We start from the raw sequence: 24,718 nt of genomic DNA, 5'->3' as shown, positions 1-24,718 counted from the left end.
TAAATGCTTCACACACTGCCTCTGAGATAGGCCTGTCTGCTTGTGCTACGTTACCACAGGGTTGAGCAGGGGTTATCAAAGGGCTTAGCCCCCTTACTCTGACTTAGGAAGAAGGATCCCTATTTGGACCTCAGCGCCAGCTGCTGCCAACTAGAGATCCCCATTTCTAACATTGGCGGTCAGCGGTGAGGATGAGGACTTGCATTTATGATCCACATCCAATAACTAGTGTACGCTACTAGTGAGTGTGGGCCTAGGCGTAACCACATACGGTTTGATTTTGTTTTATTATTGATTGTAATTGCCAGTTATGTCTACAATCGGTAGGCCAATGTCCAATGCTTCGGAGGATCTCATCTTTGAGGAAGAGAGGTTAGAAACCGACACTAAAACAAACACACTAGAAGAGACAAGGGAATAAGACTCCTCTGGCTCCCTTGATTATCAATTGTTTCTCACACAACAGAGAAGTACTACTTAAAACAAAAAGACACTTTGCAGTGCCATGCTTCATCATTGGGCCGCACCTGGGTGTATGATGCGGCCCAATGATGAAGCATGACACTGCAAAGTGTGTGTGGGCAGTATTTAGACACATGTTGTCTCCCCCAAAGGTCAGATAATCATTGGACTGACGTAGTTTTTGTTGTAAAGTCAAGTGTCTTTTTGTTGTAAGTAGAAACCTACACTGCCAAACAGCTAAAGTCTTTTTGCAAGCTATTCACAGTCCCTGTTGCGGATCTCTCTAGGAAGGAGGAGCATCAGAAGGCCCTTAAGGCCTGGTTAGAAGCGAGAGAGTCATCTAGGAATGAGGGAGAAAATAATGGAGGGCAGCAGGATGACAAAGTAGATTTAGTGGGAGGTAAAGCACTTTCCAATCCAGGTACTAGTGTGTCCTCAAAGAGTCTGTTTCCAGAAAAGATATAGGACAGGGAGAGAGATAGGAGTCATAGTTTGGAGATGGCCAAATTAGAAGGTTGTCAGGACCTAGAGAGTAAAAAAATGGATATTGAGAATGAAAGGTTGGCATTTGAGCTTTAGAAATTGGAACTGGAGCATGAGAGAGTTTTGAGGGAGTTGGAGATCAAGGCTAATAGTTTAGAGATCTCCCCCTCTGGAAGCAGCATACCTTTAGTAACTATCGAGAGTAGAGTTTACATACCCAAGGATGTCATCAAGGATTTCCATAAGAGTTAGGATATTGGGCAATGGTTTGTTGCATATGAGATTGCCATGTTGTCCCACCGGGTCCCTGAGAAAGATTGGGGAGCGGGGTTGTGGGGACGCTTTGTGAGTGATGGGAGGGATACCCTGTTGGATCGGCCTGAAGAGAGCAGGATGGTGTATGCCCACAGGAAAGAGGCCTTGATGACCAGATATGGTTTGACCCCAGAAATGTACAGGCAGAGGTTTAGAACCGGCAAGAAGTTAGACGGTACCACGTGAGTTGAATATGTGTCATTTGTTTGCAGAGCAATGGATCGCTGGGTAAAGGGTAGCAAAGTGGAAACTTTTGAGCAACTGTATGATTTGTTTGCTTGGGAGCATTTATCTAGTAACTGTTTTCCAGAGCTACGCCAGCACCTTGTTGATAGCAAGCTAACTAACCCTATGAAGCTTGCTGAGGAGGCAGACCGCTGGGTCAGCACCCGCGTACGCAAGGGTCCTGTGGGAGACTTCGCCAAAGGTGGGCAGGGTCCCCAGCAGAGAAGTGGGGGGACAGGGGTAAACAGAGGGAGTTCCAGAGAGGGCCCCAAAGTATTTCCCCAGGGAACTCAGGAGAGGTGTCCCAGCCTCCCCCGGAGAAGAAGCCAGTGCCCCCGACAGGTAGGCCTGTTCAGAGGGGGCCTCTTACTTGCTTTAAGTGTGGTCAAGTGGGCCACTGGTATTAGGATCCCCAGTGTCCCCAGAGGGACTCCAATCCACAACCCTATGCAAACCCCCGCCAGATTGCCAAATTTAGCACTGGGAGGGGGTAAGATGGGTGCCCAAGCTGGGTGGGATCCCGTAGAATTGACCCATGTCTCGCTAGGAGACTTTGAGAAGGTCCCTAACCCTGCACTGCCTGCTAACACTAAGAAGTACAGGCAGTAGGTGACCATTAATTACCATAGGGTGGAGGCTCTGAGGGACACAGGAGATAGTGTGACTGCTGTCAGCTCCCGTTGGTATCCAAAGAGCAGGTTGTCCCCATGCATTCTGCCCAGTAGTGTCAGAAGACAACTCTGAGAGTCAGTGTGAGGTGGCTCAAGTTCCCTTTGAGTGGGGGGTCTCAGGAACTCTTCAAGTGGCTGTGAGGCCAGCCATGCCGGTAAACTGTCTGTTGGGCAACGATTTAGAGAACTCCCCATGGGCTACGGTGGAGAGGAAATCTCACTTGGAAATGTTGGGTATGCCTGGGTGGGCTTGCGCGACCACTCGGTCCATGGCAGCCAATAAGGATGTTCAGAAGTACCTGGAGCCTGAAAGGATGGCCCAGGCCCCTGCCTTAAAGAGAAGGGGTAGGGGCACTGGAAACCAGCCCCCCTGGTGCCCACGGTCCAGGAGGAAGCAGACCCTGAGGGGGAATGCCCTGGAGCCTACAGGGGAACAAGTAACCGAACTGGGGGACCTGCCTGAGCTGACCCATTGGCAGCAGAAAGGAGGGCCCACCAGGGAAGAATTTTGTGAACAGCAGAGAACGTGCCCTTCTCTTGAGGGGCTGCGGCGACAGGCTGCAGCTCAGGCAGCAGGTGATCAGTCAGGGTCACATCTGATCTATTGGGAGGATGACCTTCTTTACAGCGAGCCTAAGGTTGCTGAGCCTGGGTCAGTCCGTGTTCTGGTGGTACCCCAGCGCTTCAGAGTCTTCCTACTGGGGTTGGCTCATGATGTGCCATTGGCCGGACATCTGGGGCAGACCAAGACCTTTGAGAGGCTGGTCACCCACTTGTATTGGCCCCAGACGTGCAGGAGCTCAGATGCTCACTTCAAGACATGTGAAACTTGCCAGGCAAGTGGGAAGAGTGGGGGAAAGATCAAGGCCCCACTCCAGCCCTTTCCAGTGGTCAGTAGCCCATTCGAACGAGTGGGTATTGAAATTGTGGGGCCTCTGGACCCCAAGACAGCCATGGCAAACATGTTCATCCTGGTCTTGGTGGACCATGCCACCAGGTACCCTGAAGGCATCCCGCTCAGGACAGTGATGGCCCCCATGGAGGGACGGGCACTGATGGGGAACTTCTCCGGTGTGGGGTTCCCCCGAGAGGTGGTGTCCGACAGTGGAAACAACTTCCTTTCCAAATACATGAAGTCTCTGTGGGAGGAATGTGGTGTAACTTACAAGTTTACTACTCCTTACCACCTCCTGGGTTATGGGCTGGTTGAGAGATTCAATCTGACCCTTAAGGGCATGATTATGGGCCTAGAGGAGCCCAGGAGGCGTAAGTGGGTCATCCTCTTGCCATGCCTGTTGTTTGCTTACCGTGAGGTGCCACAGAAGTCCTTAGGGTTCAGTCCCTGTGAACTGCTCTACGGTCACCCGGTAAGAGGACCTCTGAGTCTGGTCAAGGAAGGCTGGGCGCAATCTCCCAGGAAACCTCCCCAGGATGTGTTTAGTTACATGCTGGCCTTCAGGAACCAGACTCGGCGTTTCAGAATACTTGCTGAGGCAAATCTGGAAGCTAGCCAGGAAGAGATAAACGCAGGCACGATCAGAATGCCACTCTGAGTTTCAGCCTGGTCAATAGATTTGGGTCATGGCCCCAGTGGAGCCCTGTGCGCTCCAGGGTAAGTGGACCAGCTCCTTTGAGGTGGCGGAGAGCAGGAGTCCTGTTACCTACATGGTGGACTTGCGTTCTCCCAGGAACCCCTTGCGGGTCCTGCATGTTAACCGCCTGAAGCCCCACTTTGAGAGGTCTGAAGTGGGCCTGCTTCTGGCCACAGACGCTGCAATGGAAGAGGAGTGTGAGCCTCTTCCTGACCTCCTGTGTGCAGAGGAGCAAGATGGGTCAGTGGAGGGTGTGGTCCTCTCCACCACACTGACCCCTGAGCAGCATAGCGACTGTCGCCAACTGTTGGGGCAATTCAGTGACTTGTTCTCCCTGGTGCCTAGTGTCACTGATTGGTGCGTCCATGACGTAGACACTGGGAGCAGTCCTCCTGTGAAGCACAAGGCTTACTGAGTGACTGACTGGGTTAGGGCATACATTAAGGAGGAGGTCTCCAAAATGTTTGCTTTAGGGGTGATTGAGTCCTCTAGCAGCTCTTGGTCCAGCCCTGTGGTCCTGGTACCAAAAGCTGCAGCGCCTCGTGCCACCCCAGAACTTCGGTTCTGCGTGGACTTCCGAGGTATCAATTCAGTCACGAAGACTGACGCGCACCCCATCCCCAGAGCTGATGAGCTCATAGATCGGCATGAGGTGCACGGTACCTCTGCACGTTTGATTTGACGTCTGGGTATTGGCAGGTCGCCTTGCCTGATGGGGCAAAGGAGAGGTCAGCATTCTACACACAAGGTGGGCACTACCAGTTCTGGGTGATGCCCTTTGGGATGAAGAATGCCCTGCCACCTTTCAGAGGTTGGTCAATAGGGTGTTGGTTGGGCTGGAAAGTTTCAGTGCCGCCTACCTGGAAGACATTGCAGTGTTTAGCTCCTCATGGGAGGACCACCTGCACCACCTCTGGGAATTGTTGATGGCACTGCGAAAGCCAGGCCTCAAGATCAAGGCAAGTAAGTGCCAGATTGGGCCGGATTCCGTGGTGCACTTGGGACACTAGGTGGGGAGCGGCCAGGTGGCGTCCCTACAGCCCAAGATTGAAATCATCCTGGCTTGGGAGCCCCCAAAGACCCAGACACAGGTGAGAGCCTTTTTAGGACTCACAGGTTATTACAGGAGGTTTGTCGGGGGTATGGCACCATTGTTGCACCCTTGACTGAGCTGACTTTTAAGAAGCAGCCAAATATTGTGAACTGGACTGACACCTGTCAGAACGCTTTTGACGCCCATAAGACTGCCATGTGCACAGTACCTATGCTTCAGGCACCCAACTTTTCAAAAGAATTTGTTGTCCAGACAGGCGCTTCCGAGCATGGTGTGGGGCCGTTCTGTCACAGATCAATGAGGAGGGCCTAGACCAACCTGTAGCCTTCATTAGTAGGAGGTTACTTCCACAGGAACAGAGGTGGAGTGCAATTGAGCGTGAGGCATTTGCTGTGGCCTGGGCACTGAAGAAGCTGAGACCATACCTGTTTGGGACTCACTTCCGGGTTCAGACAGATCACAGGCCCCTCAGATTGATGCAGATGAGGGGAGAGAATCCAAACTTGTGGATGTGTTCCATTTCCCTACAGGGTATTGGCTTTACGGTGGAACACCGCCCTGGTACAGAATACGCCAATGCTGATGGTCTGTCCATCTCTTTCCGCCTTAGTGATGAAAACTCCCAAGTGGGTGGGTAGTTCTCCCCAGATTTCAGGTGGAGGGGACGTGTGTTAGACATGGCACCATTGGCGTTTGTCTCGTCTGTATTGGCTTGTGTTAGATGCTCTGGGCACTGTGCCACTGCCATCCAGTGCCACAGTGCAAATGCGCCCTATTGTAAATTGACTGTATGAATTGGTATTCCCATAATTGGCTCATTTGGTTTACCTGTTAGTCCCTAGTATAGTGCACCGTGCGTGCCCAGGGCGGGTAGACCGAATGCTGCTGGTGGGCCTGCAGCACTGATTGCGCCACCCACCGAAACAGCTTGTAAAGTGGACAGTTGAATTTAGTATGCCTGAGCTCCAAATATTAAAGTACATCTTTTAGTGAGGATTATTTTTATATTCTGTGCTTGAAAATACCACTTTTAGAAAGTAGGTATTTTCTTGCCTAAGCCTCCCAGTGTGCTCTGCTGTTATGTGTATTGGCTGTCTGGTTTTGGAGGGACAGGGCAGGCTGAGCCTGACCTGGATTGAATAGAGAGGTCTTCAGTTGGAGTATTGGAAGGGGTTCCCCTGTGATCTGAGCAGGGCTGTGCCTGTCAAGGTGAATGAGGGCTCCACCTCCCACTGTGCATCTGACGAAAGACCCCCTCTACCTCAAAGGCAGGATGTAGCCTTGTAAACAAAGTTCTCCAGGACAACACCAAACTGGTTCTGGCTGGCTTCAGGGATATTGTGACTTTTGAGAACAAAGACTTTTGGGGGTGTAAGTATCTGGGTAAAAAACCCTACACGGTGCGTTACTTCTGTATGTCAAGAAGAACCTCTGTCCGTTTAACTAGAGGGAAAGGACTTTGAAACTTTCATCCATCCTGCTGAAGCAACTACCCAAGGGCCTGATTTGAGCTTGCCACCTTCTGAAGTCTCAGGGACATCAGCCATCTGGATTCCTATTTGAGGGGGATTCTACAGGCAGGTGAGGCCTCTGTTGAGAATTCCAGAGCCTCTGGTTCTACTGCGAGGAATGCGGACTGAAAGTCATCGGATCGCTAGCGTGGACTGCCGCAGCTGAGGAGCTGTTGCCGCTGAGAGCCCGCATTTGCCTGTGTTACCAAATTCATCGTTTTCGCTATTGTTGGCCGCCGCAGCTGAGAAGCTGTTGATGCTGAGAGCCCGCATTTGCCTGTGTTACCAAAGTCATTGTTATCGCTATTGTGAGCCGCAGCAGCTGAGGAGCTGTGCCACTGAGTGTCCTCATTTGCTTTACTGCAAAAATCATCGCTATCGCTATTGCGCACTGCTGCAGCTGAGGAGCTGTGCCGCTGAGTGCCCGCATTTGCAGTCCTCCGAGAATCATCGCTTTCGCTATTGTGGGACGCTGCAGCTGAGGAGCTGTACCGCTGAGTGCCCGCACTAGTCACCACTTTAAGAGTCTTGTTACCACCTGCGTGTGCTGCTGGGTGCCAGCCTTTAAGCCCCGTCCCAGGATTATCGTGAGTGCATGTCGCGGACAACTACAACTAGTAGCTGTGGCCGCTGCAAGTCCGCCTGTCATCACCACGGCTTCTGTGTGAGGCTGCGTGCCGTGCCCCTTTAAATCTCAGGTACATTGTGCATCACCGGGTTGTGTGGACTCCGGCATCGAACTAAGTCCATTCCTTACCCTTTTCGAGTGCCTTTATTGCTTTGAAGTAAATCCATAATTATGTGCATTGTGGCTCCTTGAGTGCTTTTAGCCTCGTGTTCAGTCTATATAAAGATAACTATTTTTCTATAACTACTTGTGGTGTCCATTTGTAGCGTCTCTCCTGCGTTATTGTGCATGGTCATAAATGCTTCACACATGCCTCTGAGATAGGCCTGTCTGCTCGTGCTACGTTACCACAGGGTTGAGCAGGGGTTATCAAAGGGTGTAGCCCCCTACTCTGACTTAGGAAGAATGATCCCTATTTGGACCTCAGCGACAGCCTCTGCCAACTAGAGATCCCCATTTTAACAGTAAGTGTAAGTGAGTCAGAGTAAGAGAGTGCGAACAAGTGATTCAGGGTTGGGAGTGAGTAAACAAAAGTAGGTGAAAATGAATGAGTGCAAGTGAGTGCTAATGACAAAATGATTGTAAATAAGTAAATGTAAGTGAGCATGTGTTGTAATGCTTGCAGAGCCACTGTTGTACCTGGCATGCTTCTTGGATTACAGAAGCACCCTTGACAAAATGTTTATACTAGACTACTAGAGGCAATTCTTGGATATGGGATCCTCTTGGCAAAATGCTACTGCTGGCACACTGAACATTTTAGTATGGAACACCCATGAAAAAATGCCAGTGCTGGCCTACTGGAGAAAATTCTTGGCAAAGGGAGATCCTGTATCAAAGTTCTGGTGATGGCACATTGGAGGACATTCTTGGCATATGAGAAGACAACTGTGGCAATGTCATGAGGCCATCCATGACAAAATGTGGTCTTTGACACATTAGACCTAACTTTTGGTGTAAGGGACCTCCACAATGCAATAGAAGCGGTATTAGGAAAATTCTGGCACTGGCACATTGTATGCATTGTTTGGTAAAAAGGGGCCACCATTGCAAAATGCTGGTGCCAACAACGGAGGTAATGTTTTACATAAGGGGCACCCATAGGACAGTTTAAAAACATAATTGGGTGGACTCATGGAGATTGTCAGATTTCATTCGCTTTGGCACACCATTAAAGGGCTTGAATATTTAGTGAGTGTACTTTTAGAGCCTATGGCTTTTTAGCAAATTTATGTGAAAACTGTGCTTTAAAATGCACTAGTAAAGCACATTTTTTAAAACTTTTCTCAGGGGAGAGAAACCCCCACCCTCTGTTCTCCCCTAGAAGAATATATAATACTAATTATGCAATTATGTCACTTCAGCAATGGTAATTATCATAATGTCATCAGGATTAAGGTTAGGCGACATCACTTCTTGGGACGATGCAGGGTCAAAGGTCATATGATGTCACTTCCTATGACATCATTACGGTCAAATGGTATATATGTCAATTCTGCTACCCCTGAAATTGTTGGTTAATCAACCAGTAATGGGAGAAAGTCAGGTGAGAATTCTTTTTACTATTTTTATATAGCGTGAACTTTCCCAAAGGTATTAGAGCGCTTTACATGAGCACCAAGTTACATTGTGCATGGTCAAATTTTGTTTTTTCATTTGCGTGCATGGAGATCAGTGTTTAAATTGTAAAACAATGAGTGCTGGAGTCCAAAGCTCTGCCCAGAAGCTTTGCGGCCAGTGCTATTAAATGTCCACGAGCTGAATACAAAGGCTGCATATTATGCGCCTCTTTAATCCACTACCAGATACTCTCTGCCCCTTTATCTAACTCTTGCAGGTTCCTCATAACTTCCTTTGATGGTTTTTCTTTCTTTCTCCTGCTTCTTCTCCCCCATGTGTGTTTTTCACTCTTTTGCTCTCCGTACATGTCTAATGAGGAAAAATAAGTGCAGTGGACCCTAACGGCTCAAATTAACCAGAGAGATTAACTGACCGGGTCTGATGGCTCAGTGGACTAATGGCCACTGGGCCTGTGTTCGACCTCATAGTCACAAGTTCAAATCCTGGCAGGTCCACTCATCCTTTTATCCATCAGAGGTCGATAAAATTAGTACCTTTGAGTTGGGTAACAATAAACATATGTTATTCAGCGCCAAGATACCTAAGGGTGATCATGCGCTTTACAAATACACATGTTATGTTATTTGTTCAGAATCATGGGGTGCTAAGCTGATGCCAGGACTTGAATCTGGTACCCTAGTTCCAAAGCTGGCTGCTCTAGTCATTAGGCCACATCTTTGGCATGCTCTTACAGTTATGTTTTTCTTCTCTCTCCATGTTGTTACGAAAGACACCACATGCACAGTTTTGGGTTTTCAGTTACTAAAGATTGTGTTCAGGTGCAAGAGCTAAATTGGTTTTGTGGAAGTAACTAATGCCTACAACTCCCAGACCGTACTTCAAGACGGAAACATGGACATAATGCAAAGAGACGGCAACCCTGCCACACTACAGTCTCTGCGCTGAGCACTGCTTAATTTGGTCTGTTGTTGCGGGCCCCTAAAATGAGTGGGGCCCACTGGCCAGTGTCTACCTTGCCTATTTGGAAATCTGGAACTGCGTCAGTGATGACTTTACATAACAGAGATGTGTTTCTCGTCCCCAGGAAAAGATATCCATCAGACCCTAATTGCAAGTTTAGTAGTAACAACTTAGCGCCAAAGCAAGCACCCTTGCACCATAGTGCAAGGGTATCCGCATGCAGGGGAGGATTGGTTTATGTGTAGGAATGTGTCCTTTCCTGCACATAAACAATCCTAAAATGCCATTCTGTCACTTTCATGTGTGCTGCATTAAGCACACATGAAAGTGTGCTTAATGTTTGTTTTAAGATTGTTTATGTACAGGATGGGACACCTTTCTCTACATAAACAAACCATGGCATTTTGCTTTTTCTATGTGTGCTGCACAAGGCTGCACACATGGCAAAAGCATAAACGAGAAGAAATAATGCATTTCTCCTTGTTTCACCAAATAAAGACCAGGATTTACTTTGTCTTTATTTTGCTGCTGCCCCCTATGTACGCCACCCTTGTACATAAGGGGCAGTGTCAAAATGAATGGGTGTTGAGGATGAATGCCCACCGCAACACCCACTGCCCACCCCTTTCATGCTAAGCATAGTGTGAAAGGGGGCATTATTTACAAGGCGCTTTAGCCACGTTCAGTGGCTTAACGCTACCTTGTAAATAAGGCGCAGCCCCTATCGCCACCACAACATCGGTAATAGTGAGGTTGTGGTGGCGATAGGGGCTTGTGCATATGCCCCATATGTCTCTTTCTTCTTCCACGCTGCATATCCAGTCTCTTTACCACCCTCTTGCAGGCCTACCGCTTGCACCCACAGGCACAATGAAGAAGTGCTCTCAGCCAGTGGTTAGGGCTGGGGCTTTGCCAGAGATTCTCCTCCAAGATATTTTATATTGAAAGCAGGACAGACTTCACAAAACCTCAGATTTACATCACCTAGAGCACACCTAGAGCACATCAATTATGCTATTACCAAAGATGTTCCAAGGATACCTATGCCACCGTTTCTCTGACTGAAAAACGAAGGAACTCTGAGAACCACAAATGGCAATGTGAACATAATGGGATTTGCAGCCAGTAATATCAAAGTATGGATTATAGCTACAAAATTGTTTGGACCTTTAGAATCAGGATTACAATGAGACGACAGCGCGCTCAGTAGGGGGACCATGCATTGTTGCGCTTAACATGGATGGTTTGCATTGTCTGCCTTCCGTCCATCATTTGTTTGCTGTAACAACATGGAGACCATGGCATTTTCTGTGCAGACAGCACAGCATCATCTACAAAATTCTACCTGGTGTGGATCGACCCAGTGCTACATCCCTGTAAAAACCAACAATGCTGTGTCCAAATCATGCATATTGAGATTAAAGTTGGGTAGTATCAGAGTGCACTGCCAGGTCCTCTTTAATGATACAAAAAAATCTACAGCTTCCGTCTCAATTTCATTTTAAAGATTTTAGGGACCCCGGGTCAGACATATTTTTGGGCCCATGTTCAGAACAACTTTAAATGGTATTGCCTATTGTCTTCTATTTCAAGCCTCCATGATGCCAAACAATATATATATATATATATATATATATATATATATATATATTTTTTTTTTTTACAAAGCAATTTGAAATAAGTCACCGCACTCTTCTAGGATTTGGTTAAGCTTTTTAATCCATCAAGGAAAAAACTTCCTCACCTACGCGTTTAAAACAGATTACTGTTCTTGCTACCGTGAGCAAGAACAGTAATCTGTTTGAAACGCGTAGGTGAGGAAGTTTTTTCCTTGATGGATTAAAAAGCTTAACCAAATCCTAGAAGAGTGCGGTGACTTATTTCAAATTGCTTTGTAAAAGTCTAAACGAGTCCTGTCCTTGACTCGGCACCAGCTGAATGGTCGCTCCTTCTCCAGCAAGGGACATTTGCTTATATATATATATATATATATATATATATATATATATATATATATATATATATATATATATATATATATATATATATATATATATATATATTATTATTATTATTATTATATTATATTATTATTATTACTATTATTTTTTTAGGGGCGAAAAATCCATAAAATGGCAGGGGGTAGAAAGTCAGGGATAGAGGCAGGCACAGAGAGGGTGAGAGGTTCTGATGGACAGATAGAACAACAAAGGTAAGATAGGTTGAGAGAAAAATTATTTTACCAGGGGTCTCCTTGTAAGATGGGAACCCTGGGCAAGTGATCACTTTGCCCATGCCTTAAAGTATGGAGAATATGGAGAATATGGAGAATGGAGAATGGAGAATTTACAAGAGGTAATCTCAAAGCGTAAGATCTGTTCCCAGTTTGTTTACGTACAGTCTGAGTCATCCATCGATCTCAGGTACAGCTCAGGTGAGTGTTTCTGCAGGGCTTACCATGACAATTTAGTATTAACGGGGCCGACAATTTGGCAGGGCCACTCCCATCCACTTAGCTAAACATTTGGAGGCATATTTAAAGAAACTGGCAGAAGTCGTGTGAAGCCAAATTGGTGATGTTGTGCTCAGACAGGTTCAAAACGCAGGGATGCGCTGTATTCACAAGAATGCGGTGCACCCCTGCTTACAACTAACGCTGCCGCTAAAAAAGCTGATAGCGCAGGCACCCTAGCGCCAATTTTGCTAGGGTGCCTGCGCTGCAGGGGCAATTGTTCATGTGCAGGGACACCTTCCTGCACATAAACAATCTCTACAGGCGCTTCGCTCTACCTAAGTGTGCTGCAGAACGCCACACATGTGGAAAGAGCAAAATAAGAGGAGAAATAAAAATGTCTCCTCGTATCGCCTGCTTAAGACCAGGTTATTCCCTGGCATGTTTTTTACCGCTGCCCCATATCTTGTAAATATGGGGTAGCATCAAAAAGCAATGGGTGTTGTGGTGGAAAGCTCACTGCCACACCCATTGCACGCCCCTTTCACACTAAGTGCTGCGTGAAAAGGGGCGTTCTTTGCTTAACGCTGCCTTGTAAACAAGGTAAAGGAGTTAACGCCACCAAAACCTCGGAAAAAGTGATGCTCTGGTGTTGTTAACTCCTTGTAAAATGCCCCTTGGTATGTTGTAGCCTCTTGCAAAGATATCAGACCAGCAGCAGACATTCTAGAGGTCCAATCCATTCTATCATCTCTAAATAAACCCAAAGGTGCCTTAGGCGAACCAGTCACTTGATTTCTCCTTTACAATACAGTGGGTCTTCTCAATGTCCTCAAAGTAGAAAAACAGGTTGTCCTCCTATACACCAAATGTTAGTTTGCCTTGCAAGCGAAGAAAGGTAATACCAGCAACGTAGAGGTCCACAAGGAGCAAGACCAAAGAGCAACCATCACTCCACCCTGTCACACCTCAGCATTAATATTTGACAAATATTATGCATTTGGGTGTTGGCTGGGAAAAACGAGTCCCAATTAATGACAGGACAGAATATTGTTACAACAATATCAAGCGACCAAAAATCCAAAGGTACATTTCTATACACGTTCTATACCCAACTCCACATATACGTACCATATATATATATATATATATATTTATATATATATATATATATATATATATATATAGAGAGAGAGAGAGAGAGAGAGAGAGGGAGTCAAGAATAGAAAATCCTTACCTCCAGCTGTGCACCTACCTTACAATATTTTGTCCCTCAAAATTGTTGTAATGAAATTCTGTTCTGTCAGTATTCTGTGTTCAATATTCCCTACTACAATCGTGCATTTGTATAGCTGTAGGTGGCTTTCCCTCTGTCAGGGTTTTTAGCCAAAAGTGCTAAGTTTGGTGGAAATAGTCTCAAACTTAATTTAGGTTATTACGCTAATAAGTGCATATAAAAATACATTACTTAAAAGAAATCTAGACCATCTGTCTAAAAGGTAAATAGTACAATTACAGTCAGTTACATTTTCATACCAGCTAAGTTAGGTGCAATGCATACTTCAGAAATGTCGTTAAAGGTATGTATAATCTCAACAGAAGACAAGCTCTACAGTCAATGTAAATTGAGCGGTGGAAGTGTGAGTCTGATGTGGGTTCAAATGGATAACGGGTGTACGGTAGTACACATATGATTATCCTTAAATATGTTTTGAGGTACCTTTTTCTGAGGGCACAAAAGCATGAACGCATGAGTAAAAAGTGGCTACCAACGTCACACTTTCAATTTCTCGTCAAATGTATGGGCCTATAGGTCTCGACAAGGTTCCGGATGAATATCTATGCAGAATTTAGGAACGTTTTCATTGTCTCGCACACTTTGTCCTTGGCCATCTGGTAATCTTACCTTCCCCAATATCGGTATCGGCTGCGGTGGCAGAGACGACCAGAAATGCGGCCTGCACGAAGGCAAAGATCATTCCAGAACACGCCATTGAGGTCAGGACGCTGAGGAACGGAAACCCCTCGGGTGGCCTCTGAAACTCTGTTAGCTTCCCTTCTCCCCGAGAGAACTAAATGTCCTCAGCCCAAAGCGAGTGGCAAAAATCACCCACCTGACGCACTTCTTTTTTTTTAACTATTTCTTTTCTTGTACTCTTTTTACAGAGATGAGTGCCTCTCAGCGAGCGCGTGAATGCTATATAGCGGCTTCGACAATGGAATTCCTAAGGTGCACAGAGACGGTCAGTAGAGACCGAGCCTGCTCACACAACAAAACATGCCGCTCTTTTAAGACCAAATTGCTCCATAGGGGAATGAAGGGGAAAACAGCACATTTTTGGACCAGTGCTATAGCAGCAGCCCGATCCTGTGCTATTTATTGGCCTGCCGTGGGACCCCCGTAACTGGCCCAGACCATTTATCCAGCTCTTGGGTTTTATCTTTGTCCGGTCAACTCTGCAGGCCATTAAGTGGGGGACACCCTTTCTTTTCCCTTCTTGGAACCAATAAATTGCGTTAAGAGTCAAACAAGCATTGTGTGGGCCCCACAGGGTGAAAGGCTTCCATTTCAAGAGATTCTGTTGTCTACAAGAGACGTGTTTGCACTGGAAGCGCACATGTAGGCTTTGGTGCTGTGCCCTACAACCGCTGTACGATGTACTGGCAAACAAAATGTACACTACAGTTTAGAAATTATTAAAATACAGCCTCATTCAAATGCTAAGTCGCCAATGGAACTTGATGAAGATGCGACTCCTTTCCTTGTCCCATTTTTCTCTTCTCTTCACTTTCCCCTTTTCCTTCCTTCCCTTCATTTTCAGTATATGGTTAAGGAAAAGGCACAAATGCACCTTCGCTTTTTTTCCCCTAACAGGTAAATATGTTTCCCAGTGCAGAAATCCTTTCCTCTACACCAGAAGGAAGAGTATGTTGTGGGATATGTTTTTCACACCCAACTAAAGCCTATGTTGACACAAAGTTAAAAGTGTGCAAATGGTTGCCAAAATGTTTTAGACGGTGTGTGCATACCCTTAAAGTTAAGAGCAGCAACATAGGTGTTCGGATGCCAGATCCAAGGCATGGCCTTCTGCAAGGTGGTGTCATGACTGGTTACATTTTGCCATGCTTAGAATTGATTTTATATGATTCTACATTCCATATATCGCTGTAAATGTCTAGAGAACCAGATTCTGTGAACTACAACACAAATAAACAAATCCCTCTTTCGAGTACCTTATCCCCCATTGAGATATTACCAATAAGGCTTGTATATGCGCATCTGGTGTAAAGCAAGATGCAGCAGCACAGTAGAGATATTTCTGTGTTCAATGATGGCCGGTGAGAATTGTGCAACAGTTAATAATAAACACTGGTAATCCCTGATACTGTGAGAAGAACCCATTTCTGGATGAATAACAGATTTCTCACATTTCAGCACCCTATCATTGCACTCTATATGAAATGATATATCGTTTCACACATGCAACAAGATATTACTTCATCCACTATATCACTACATATATTCAAATGATGCACTAATCTCTCATTGTGTCCCCTTATGGTTTTTAATGTTGTGTGATGGCGGTTGCAATTCAGGTATGCCTAATGAATGTCTGGTAACGTGTGAAAGTAGGTTGATTTTTTAAATACAATGATATGTGGAGAAGGGTTTGTACATTCTTTCTGGCAAAACATTGATAATATTCTTTCAGAGCATTTTGTGTAATTACTATTGTACATGAAAGATAACAAAATTATGTGGCTAAAAAGAGAATATATTTTGAAGAAAAATCAACATATAAAAAGCTTATGAAAAGATATATGTGCATGCACATTGCATGTTGGGCTCAACATATATGTATTGAACAATAAATGTGCAATTGACTTCTGCATTTGTAAAGGTATTGGGTAGGCAGTTATTGTTTGCTTTTCTGGTGTAGAAAGGTACAGTGCATTGGTGTGGACTGCCGGAGAGTGGCGTAGAGTAGAGATGTGCAGAGTAGAGTGCAGTGGCATAGAGTGCAGTGGTGCAGAATTGAGTGGCAGAGATTTGTGGAAGTAGATATATTTTGTGAACAACTGGTCATCCATTTTTTAAATGTTTAAATCATTTTGCAATTCATATTATTACATTGCTCTTTTTCTCTTTGTCTGTGGAGAAACTAAGACTGTGTACATGGTGATGCTGGTGTGCAATCACCATGGTGCAGGAGGTTTGTAGCTTGTGGGTTTTCAAGGAATGTGCTTGCAGGCAGTTTCGGTGCACCCTAGGTGCGCCTCCTGAATTAGCCTCATGATTATAGCCTGACCACAATTATTTATTGTATGGCAACTGTCTTCAGTGTAATTTTCTCCTACGTGGCACGAAATGTATAAAAGGCTGTTAATTGTAACCCCCGGCAGAACAGTTTAGAGCAGAGTGGAGAGATGCAGGATAGAGTGCAGTGGTGTAGAGATGAGTGTTGCGGAGTGTGGTGACGTAGAGTACACTGGTGTAAAGTTGTGCAGAGTAGAGTTGTCCAGAGTAGAGTGCAGTGGCAGAGAGTGCAGTGTTGCAGAGTAGACTGTCATATAGGGCAGTGGTTTATAGTAGAGTAGCATAAAGTGCAACAGCATGGAGTGCAGTGTTGTAGAATGGTGCAGACTACAGTGGCATAGAGTACATTGGTGCAGAGTAGACTAGAGTGGTGTAGAGTACAGTGACAAAGAATACAATGGCATAGAGTGTGTTGTGTAAAGTGTTGCAGAGTAGAGTATAGTGGTGTAGGGGGCAGTGGTGCAGAGTAGATTAGTGCAGAGTCCAGTGGCGTGGAGTGCCTTGGTTTTGATCAAAGTGGTGTGGAGTACACTGGAGTAATGTGCAGTGATGCAGAGTAGAGTGGAGTGGCGTGGAGTGAAGTGGTGCAGAGTGGAGTGACATGGAGTGGAGTGGTGTCGAATGCAGTGGCTCTGAGTGCAGTGGCATAGAGTAGATTGTTTCAGAGTAGGGTGGAGTGATACATGGTAGAATACAGTGGTGTATATTTCAGAGTAGTTTAGAGTGCCATGGAGTGAATTGGCATAGAGAGCACTGGCGTGGAGTGAAGTGATACAGAGTAGTGTGCATTGACATAGAGTGCAGTTGCATAGAGTGGATAGTTACAGAGTAGAGTAGCATATATTGGAGTGGCACAAAGTGGAGTGCTGTAGAGTGCAGTGGCAAAGAGTGTGATGGTGCAGACTAGAGTGCAATGGCACAGTGTGGAGTGGCATAGGTGGAGTGGTGCAGACTAGAGTGGAGTGAGGTAAAGTAGAGTATGCATGGCGTGGTAGCGTAATGCCATTACAGAAAACATATTTTCTATTATAAAAATCATTACATTTGCACAGATATACAGTTTTATTACTAAAAGTATACAGCGCACATACGATAAAGTGTGGCAATGTCATCACCGAGTGTATTGATTTATGTTGATCATATTAAAATGTTTGTTTCCACCACACTTCAGGATTACCAAAAATGTGCTTCATGTGTGCTTTCCCAATTCTGATATAATTTGAAATCACAGCATAGTTAATTTACAGACATTTACATTTTGTTGTGTGCTAGAAAAAAAATACCAATGTACAGTCTTCCTCTAGCACAATACCAACAGCCATCATGAATGTCACATAAATCCTCCCACTTTGATGTCAGAGAAAGAAAAGTAAACACCAATGCCCTGATGCATCAACCTTTTTAGGAAGTGCAAACGGTGCGATTCGCAAAAATCGGCCTTTTGCACTTCCTAAATTGGTTACTGGGATGCATGAAGCATTTTTTGAAAATCGCTATTTTTTGCGAGTTCCAAAAATGCGATTGCTTTTAAGGAATCGCAAATTTGCGATTCCTTAAAAGCAATGCATCATCCTCAAAACATTTGCGATTTTACAAATTGCAAATGCAAATTACCACAAAGTTGAACTTCGTGGTAATTTGCAAAAATGTTTAAAAACGCATAAAAATGCATTTTTTAAACGTGTACGTTACAGGCACACATGTCCTTAGGACATGTGTGTATGTAACTCACATGTAAAAGTGCATTTCATGGGTGCAGGGGGGGGTCCTTTGGACCCCCCTCTCCACCCTTGAAAGGCTTTGATGCATTCCGATTTGAAATTGCGAATTCGCAATTCCCATTCATTCCTATGGGCATTTCAGCCCATATGAATGAATGGGAATTGCGGATTCGCTATTTGGAACTCGCAATTTTATTGGAATTCGGTAAAAATTGCGATTTTTACCGAATCTCAATAAAATAGCGAAATTAATGATGCATTGCCATTTGCGATTCCTTATTTGCGATTCCTTATTTTTCGCAAATAAGGAATCGCAAATGACAACGTTGATGCATCTAGGGGCAAGCTTCCTGGCAGACTGAGCCTGACATTTGACCTCTGTCTTTGAATGCACAACAAATGTGACAAGATAAGACCAAGATTTAAAGGTCTGTTTACAGAAATCCAGTACTGGTGTAAGAATACAGTAAATAGGATTTGGACAACGGAAGTGACAAACTCAAATCAAATCAAAAAGAGCTTTATTTGATTTTAGACATATAAAATCACAAAAGCAGTCAGAGTTTAAAAATTAAAAACATTTAAAAAGCATTTAATGAATTACGCATAAAACAAATGTACATAGTAAAAAAGTGCATACGGATGAAAAAATTAGTATAAAAAGATTATGTTGGGGTAAACAAGTATAATTATAGCAATCCTACATGATTTAATTTAATACGTAGGAAAATGAGCGCTAATACTTTTCCTAGCTCTCAGTATACTCTTTAAAAAATCAGCCATAACTCCTATACAGTAATCACTGTCCAACATTTGTAAATACAAAAAAGCAGGTCGACATTGCCTCCACTTCCCCTTTCTTAGGAGAGGTAGAATCCACCTGGATCTTTCCTGAGAATAACATTTGAAAAATAAAATCGCATGGATAGTTGTTTGTAAGGAAAGATCATCACAGGGGCATAAACATAGCTCTCTAGACCAGTTGTTCATCTCCAGATAGCTAATCAATCAGTGAAATATTCCAAACCTAAAACGTGTTAAAACATATCTGTCATATCCCCCTGTACAACGTAAAAGATATGATTGAATGTTATATGTTGTTACAGACAGTTGATGTTGAACAACCGTGGGTTTGCTAATTTCCTTTGCTAGCCTGTTTTTCTCAAGGTGGGTCATGCAAATTACTTTAAATTCCTTCCGGCAGATGGAGTTTAAAGTCTCAGGTAAAGTATATTAATCTGGACACCCAAGATCACATAAAACGTTTTTTGCATACTTAAACCAGGTGATTTTAGTTGCATGATCCAAATTCATTGAATCATTTAATATTTCTTTATTTAAGCCTGTACTGCCGGATGTCCAGATTCAGTGCCAAAGTAACACTTGTTGTATCTTAATAACATCAGAGATGAATGGAACACCCAACTCCATATGACAGTTAAAAACAGGAGAGCTACCAGGAAATGCTAAAATAAGTCTTAAAAACACATTTTCAACATATTGAATGGGTGAACAGTCCTGAAAGCCCCAGACTCCTGCCCCAAATGTAGCTATGCTTATGCATTTTGCCTTGTAAATTTTTAGGAGAACCGGTTTCTGGCATTCCAGCCGTCTTCAGCCCGGCTTGCTTGAATCCAGTGGCAAAGTGAGCAAGGGACTCACGTCTGAGCATACCCTGCCACACTTATGGCGGCCAAAAGCGGTACAAAAGGGGGTGGTGCTGGACGGAGCATCTGAATTAATCAAACACTCACACCCAGTCAAAAGATCTGGGTTTAATCCATCACCGTTCTTTAGCCCACTCTGCCACCCCAGTTCAGACATGGCCATATGCAAATCAGTCTGACCCTGTGCCTCATGGGAACAGTCCAGCCCGAACTGCCAAGCCATTTCTTCCCTGGACCGGAAACAAGCTTCCGAGGACCCCCTTTTGTACCCCTTTTGGCCGCCATAAGTGTGGCAGGGTATGCTCAGAAGTGAGTCCCTTGCTCACTTTGCCACTGGATTCAAGCAAGCCGGGCTGAAGACAGCTGGAATGCCAGAAACCGGTCCTCGGAAGCTTGTTTCCGGTCCAGGGAAGACATGGCTTGGCTGTTCGGGCTGGACTGTTTCCATGAGGCACAGGGTCAGACTGATTTGCATATAGCCATGTCTGAACTGGGGTGGCAGAGTGGGCTAAAGAACGGTGATGGATTAAACCCAGATCTTTTGACTGGGTATGAGTGCTTGATTGATTCCGATGCTCCGTCCATCACCACCCCCTTTTGTACCGCGTGAGGTCAACAAAAGCCAGGTAAAATCTCCCAGCTTTGGCCCGAGTATATTTTCCAATTAGTATGCTGAGTTTGAGGACCTGCTCATTTGTACCTAAACCCGATCTAAAACCATACTGCACATCGCTTAAAATACTATTTTCATCAGACCACGTTTGCAATCGATCTAAAACTATTCTACCTGCTACCTTTATCAGAGAGTCTAATAAAGAAATCGGGCGGTAACATGCAGGGTTTTCCCTCTCGCCTTTTTTGAAAATTGCTACGATTATAGACTCTGACCAGGTGGTAATGAAACCTTTTGCGCAGCATACTTGGAGGACCCTGGTTAACAACGGAGACGATAATGAGGGAATTGATTTAAACAGATCGATTGGCACCCTGTCCGGGCCCGGGCAGACTTACTGGCATTTATTGCCTCTATTACATCTTTATGTGTGATCGAAAACCAAGTGGTATAAAAGGAGTGGCACCCCTTCCGTCTGGTTCCTAAAGTCTGTTTCCCCCTGCAGGTTATAGACAGAAGAGAAGAAGTCTACCCACGTTTTCTAATCTATTGCAACTTCTATTGTGGGGGCATCCGAACGTTTTGGACAGTTAGAATCGAAGCACCCTTTTCTACAGGCATGTGTGCCCTTGTTTCCCTGTGCAACAAGTTTTTAACTGTTGTTTTAATTTGGGAGAATGAACTCAATATCAGTTCATGAGAACTAGATTCGTACAAACAACGTAATATTCATTCATTGATAACTTTATTTCGGTCAAATGACCATAAAAGTGCACATAAAATACATCAGCACGGACAATAAAACAATAAATAGTCATAAAATGTTAAAAGAGAATTAAACTACGAGTCATCAGGATGCGAGAAATAAAAAGCAATAAGTACAACAATTAGGTTAGAAAGGTTTGTCACCTACGCCACATACTGAGTAAATAACGAGAAACCGCAAACACAATGGGAGGATGGGTATCATAGGTCAGTATCCTGCAGGCCTGTGTAAAATGCAAGAGTCCCAAATTCTTACAAATAGGAATCAGCCAACATTTTCTAATTGCAGAATAGGCAGGGCAGAAAAACAACACATGAGTTACATTCTCATTTTTATAACTACATGCAGGGCAAACTTCGTTATTAGGTTTTAGCCATTTAGATGTAAAAGACCTAATGGGTAGAGTGCCATGCCTTAGCTGGAGATATAGCTTTCGAGCAAGCGGGGGTTCAATTAAATCCATGAATGCCTCAGTTTTGGATTCTGATTTAACTAGGAGGAACTCAGATGTCAACCTACCCAATGTTGCAGAGCTCGTGGGGTTTGAACGTTCTGCATACGTATATGAGAAAGGAGTTCATTCTTTGATATCCCTAGGCAATAAGTCTCAGGGGTTTCCCACAGTTCCAAAAGACCTAACCGGGTACTAACAGCACTAATGTGCTGGAGCCAAGGGATCTTTTTGTATATGAGAAGAGACCAAATCTCAGAAAATTCCGCTCTGTAAGCGGCCAGTTCGGGGACTGACCACAACCTCTTCCAGTACATAATTGGTCTTGCACTTATGATCTCCTCTATTGGCACCATGCCATGATCAAGTCTAAGAGGGATCAAAGGCGTACTAGGCGGTAACCCAACTAAGTTTCTCACAAAAGACTGCTCTACCTTTTTAAGGTTCATTATCTGCTTGTGCCCCCAAAGTTCAGCCCCGTAAATTGCTGCCGTTCTAGCCTGGCAACAATATATCTCCAGAGCTGGGGACACCGGCCTAAAAGTTGACTCCCTAAAAACTTTACTTATACCCCCCGCAAGCTGGGATAACTTAAGTGTGGACTTAGCAATCTGCGTGTTCCAATCAAAATTCTCAGTCAGAGTAACACCCAGATAAACGAATGTTTTAACCCTTTCAAGGGGGGTACCATGTAAAACCGGGTTTGGGCGTACCCGCTTAATATTGTTTCATAAGCCTTAGTGATGATTTGTTTGTTAAGCTCCTGCGGGTCTTGACTCGACCAACGCAGTGTATATCCATTCTGTCTCCCTAGTTCTACATTCTGGGTCCACACTACATGATTATTGCGTTTACGCTCTAGAACTGTTGGGAAGGTGATATTGACACTTAGGGGCTGATGATCACTTATTGTGTTTTATTGTATTTTGTTGCTGTTATTATAGCTTGCGTATCGGTTGGGAGCGATTATAAAATCTATTGGGGATTCTAAGCCCCTATATATAAAGGTATGACCAAAGTCCACCCTAGGGGAGCATAGACGGTTAGCAAAGTCAAGATCTTGTGAGAATAAGATCTCGTTGAACAGCTCCCCTCTATTAGAATACACAAAGTGGATCAGATGGTCGTCCTCCTCTATTGTTAGGCCACTTTTCCCATTCCGGCTAGAGGCATAGCCCAACATTGAAATCACCTCCCCATGTAGCAATCATTTCAACATCTCTATTTACCTTCAGGTTACCTTCAGGTTGCTGACTGATCATGACTAAGTCGCTTCAGTAATTCCCCCAGCTGTTCTTTTTTGGCGTTGTTATAAAAATTAATAACATTCAGAATGCATTTGCCATCTAAATAAATAGCTACTATTTGATAGTAAATTTCTGATTTAATCATCTGAGTTTTTAAAGCCCCAATGAGATTTGAGACATGTACCCAAATTCCCCCCTTAGGTCTCCCATGTGGTGAATGAATCGCTGGAGTGTGTAACGTCTTCAAACCATTTATGTGCACTTCCTCAATCACCCAAGTTTCTTTACACAATATGTTGAATGTTTTAATAAAATCCCCCCATACTTTGTTGGTCACCTTATTTTTGAGACCTGCTAAGTTCCAGAAAAGAACTCTAACAGATTTGGGTGAAGTTAGTCCATCAGCAAAATCAGTCGCACTGATAGATTCCGACCCAGATATCAGTCCTGGTGAAGGGATTCTAGTGATGCCCAAAGCTTTTTCAACCCTATTTAATTGAGCCGGCTCAGGAATTTCTTCACTGTGTACATTGTTAACCTTTGGGTTACTTTTGTGGGGACTGTACTGGTTACTCAGGTCAACTTCGCTAGGTTTTTCAGTTTCATTGCCTTCTGACCTGGGCTGATAGATAGTCATTCAATATCACTCAGAGACAGAAGATGCCCAAATCTGTTAGACAGCTCTAAGTTGTAAAGTGGGTAGTCAGTGAACTGTCTTAGGGATGGTTGCTATTTTGCCAGACTAACTGTTTGGGTTGATAAAAAAGAATCCTAAAGGAAGGACATTGATACTCATATGGGTAATACTTGTGTCTTGAGATCTTAGCAAGATTTCCTTTATCAGGGATTGTGATCCTAATGAGAGGACAACAATCCATCAATCAATCAATCATAACATTTGTATAGCGCACTACTCACCCGGCAGGGTCTCAAGGCGCTTGGGGGAAGGGGTCCGCTATTGCTCGAACAGCCAGGTCTTGAGTTGTCTCCTGAAGGCGAGATGGTCCTGGGTCAGTCGAAGATGGATGGGGAGGGAGTTCCATGTCTTGGCCGCCAGGTAGGAGAAGGATCTGCCTCAAGCAGTGGCTCTTCGGATGCGTGGTATGGCGGCGAGGGCGAGGCTTGTAGAGCGTAGCTGGCGTGTGGGCGTGTGGAAGGTCAAGCGGTCGTTGAGGTACTTGGGACCCAGGTCGTGGAGAGACTTGTGTGCGTGGGTGAGGAGCCTGAACGTGATCCTCTTGTTGACGGGGAGCCAGTGTAGGTCCTTCAGGTGGCTGGAGATGTGGCTGCATCGGGGGATGCCCAGGATGAGTCGGGCGGAGGCGTTCTGGATGCGCTAGAGTCTTTTGTGTAGCTTGGCTGTGGTTCCGGCGTAGAGGGTGTTTCCGTAGTCCATTCGGCTGGTGACGAGTGCCTGGATGACCGTCTTCCTGGTTTCGGTCGGGATCCATCAGAAGATCTTGCGGAGCATGCGTAGGGTGTTGAAGCATGATGAGGAGACGGCATTGACTTGTCTGGTCATCGAGAGGGAGGAGTCCAGGATGAAGCCCAGGTTGGGTGCGTGGTCTGTTGGCTTGGGAGTGGCGCCCAGGGCGGGGGGCCACCAAGAGTCGTCCCAGGCAGAGGGCGATGGTCCCAGGACGAGGACTTCCGTCTTGTCTGAGTTCAGTTTCAGGCGGCTGTTCTTCATCCACTCGGCGATGTCTTTCATCCCTTCGTGCAGGCTCGTTCTGGCGGTGGCGGGGTCTCTGGTGAGGGAGAGGATCCGCTGGGTGTCGTCGGCGTAGGAGATGATGTTGAGGTTGTGCTGTCGTGCGATGGCTTCTAGAGGTCTCATGTAGACGTTGAAGAGGGTGGGGCTGAGTGATAATCCTTGCGGTACGCCGCAGATGACTTCGGTGGCCTCGGATCGAAACGGGGGAGGCGGACTCTCTATGTTCTTCCGGTGAGGAACGAGATGATCCATTCCAGCGCCTTCTCTTGGATGCTGATGTTGCTGAG

The 24,718-nt window shown here is 45.1% G+C and overlaps 1 protein-coding gene across 1 annotated transcript in view; it reads right to left on the bottom strand.

Moving 5' to 3' along the window:
- Positions 1-14,051, bottom strand: part of LOC147708599 (alpha-tectorin-like) — a 230,198-nt gene extending 216,147 nt beyond the window's left edge. Inside the window, exon 1 of the mRNA XM_086925366.1 lies at positions 13,841-14,051. Coding sequence (XP_086781492.1) covers positions 13,841-13,928 — 88 coding nt within the window. The 5' untranslated portion in view covers positions 13,929-14,051. The remainder of the gene's footprint in view (positions 1-13,840) is intronic.
- Between the last annotated feature and the right edge of the window lie 10,667 nt (positions 14,052-24,718).

Source organism: Lissotriton vulgaris, chromosome 6 (assembly GCF_964263255.1).
Source record: "Lissotriton vulgaris chromosome 6, aLisVul1.2, whole genome shotgun sequence".
NCBI classification, from domain to species: Eukaryota; Metazoa; Chordata; class Amphibia; order Caudata; family Salamandridae; genus Lissotriton; species Lissotriton vulgaris.
The sequence above is the reverse complement of the archived record's forward strand: the minus strand, read 5'-3'. Positions and strand labels throughout refer to the sequence as shown.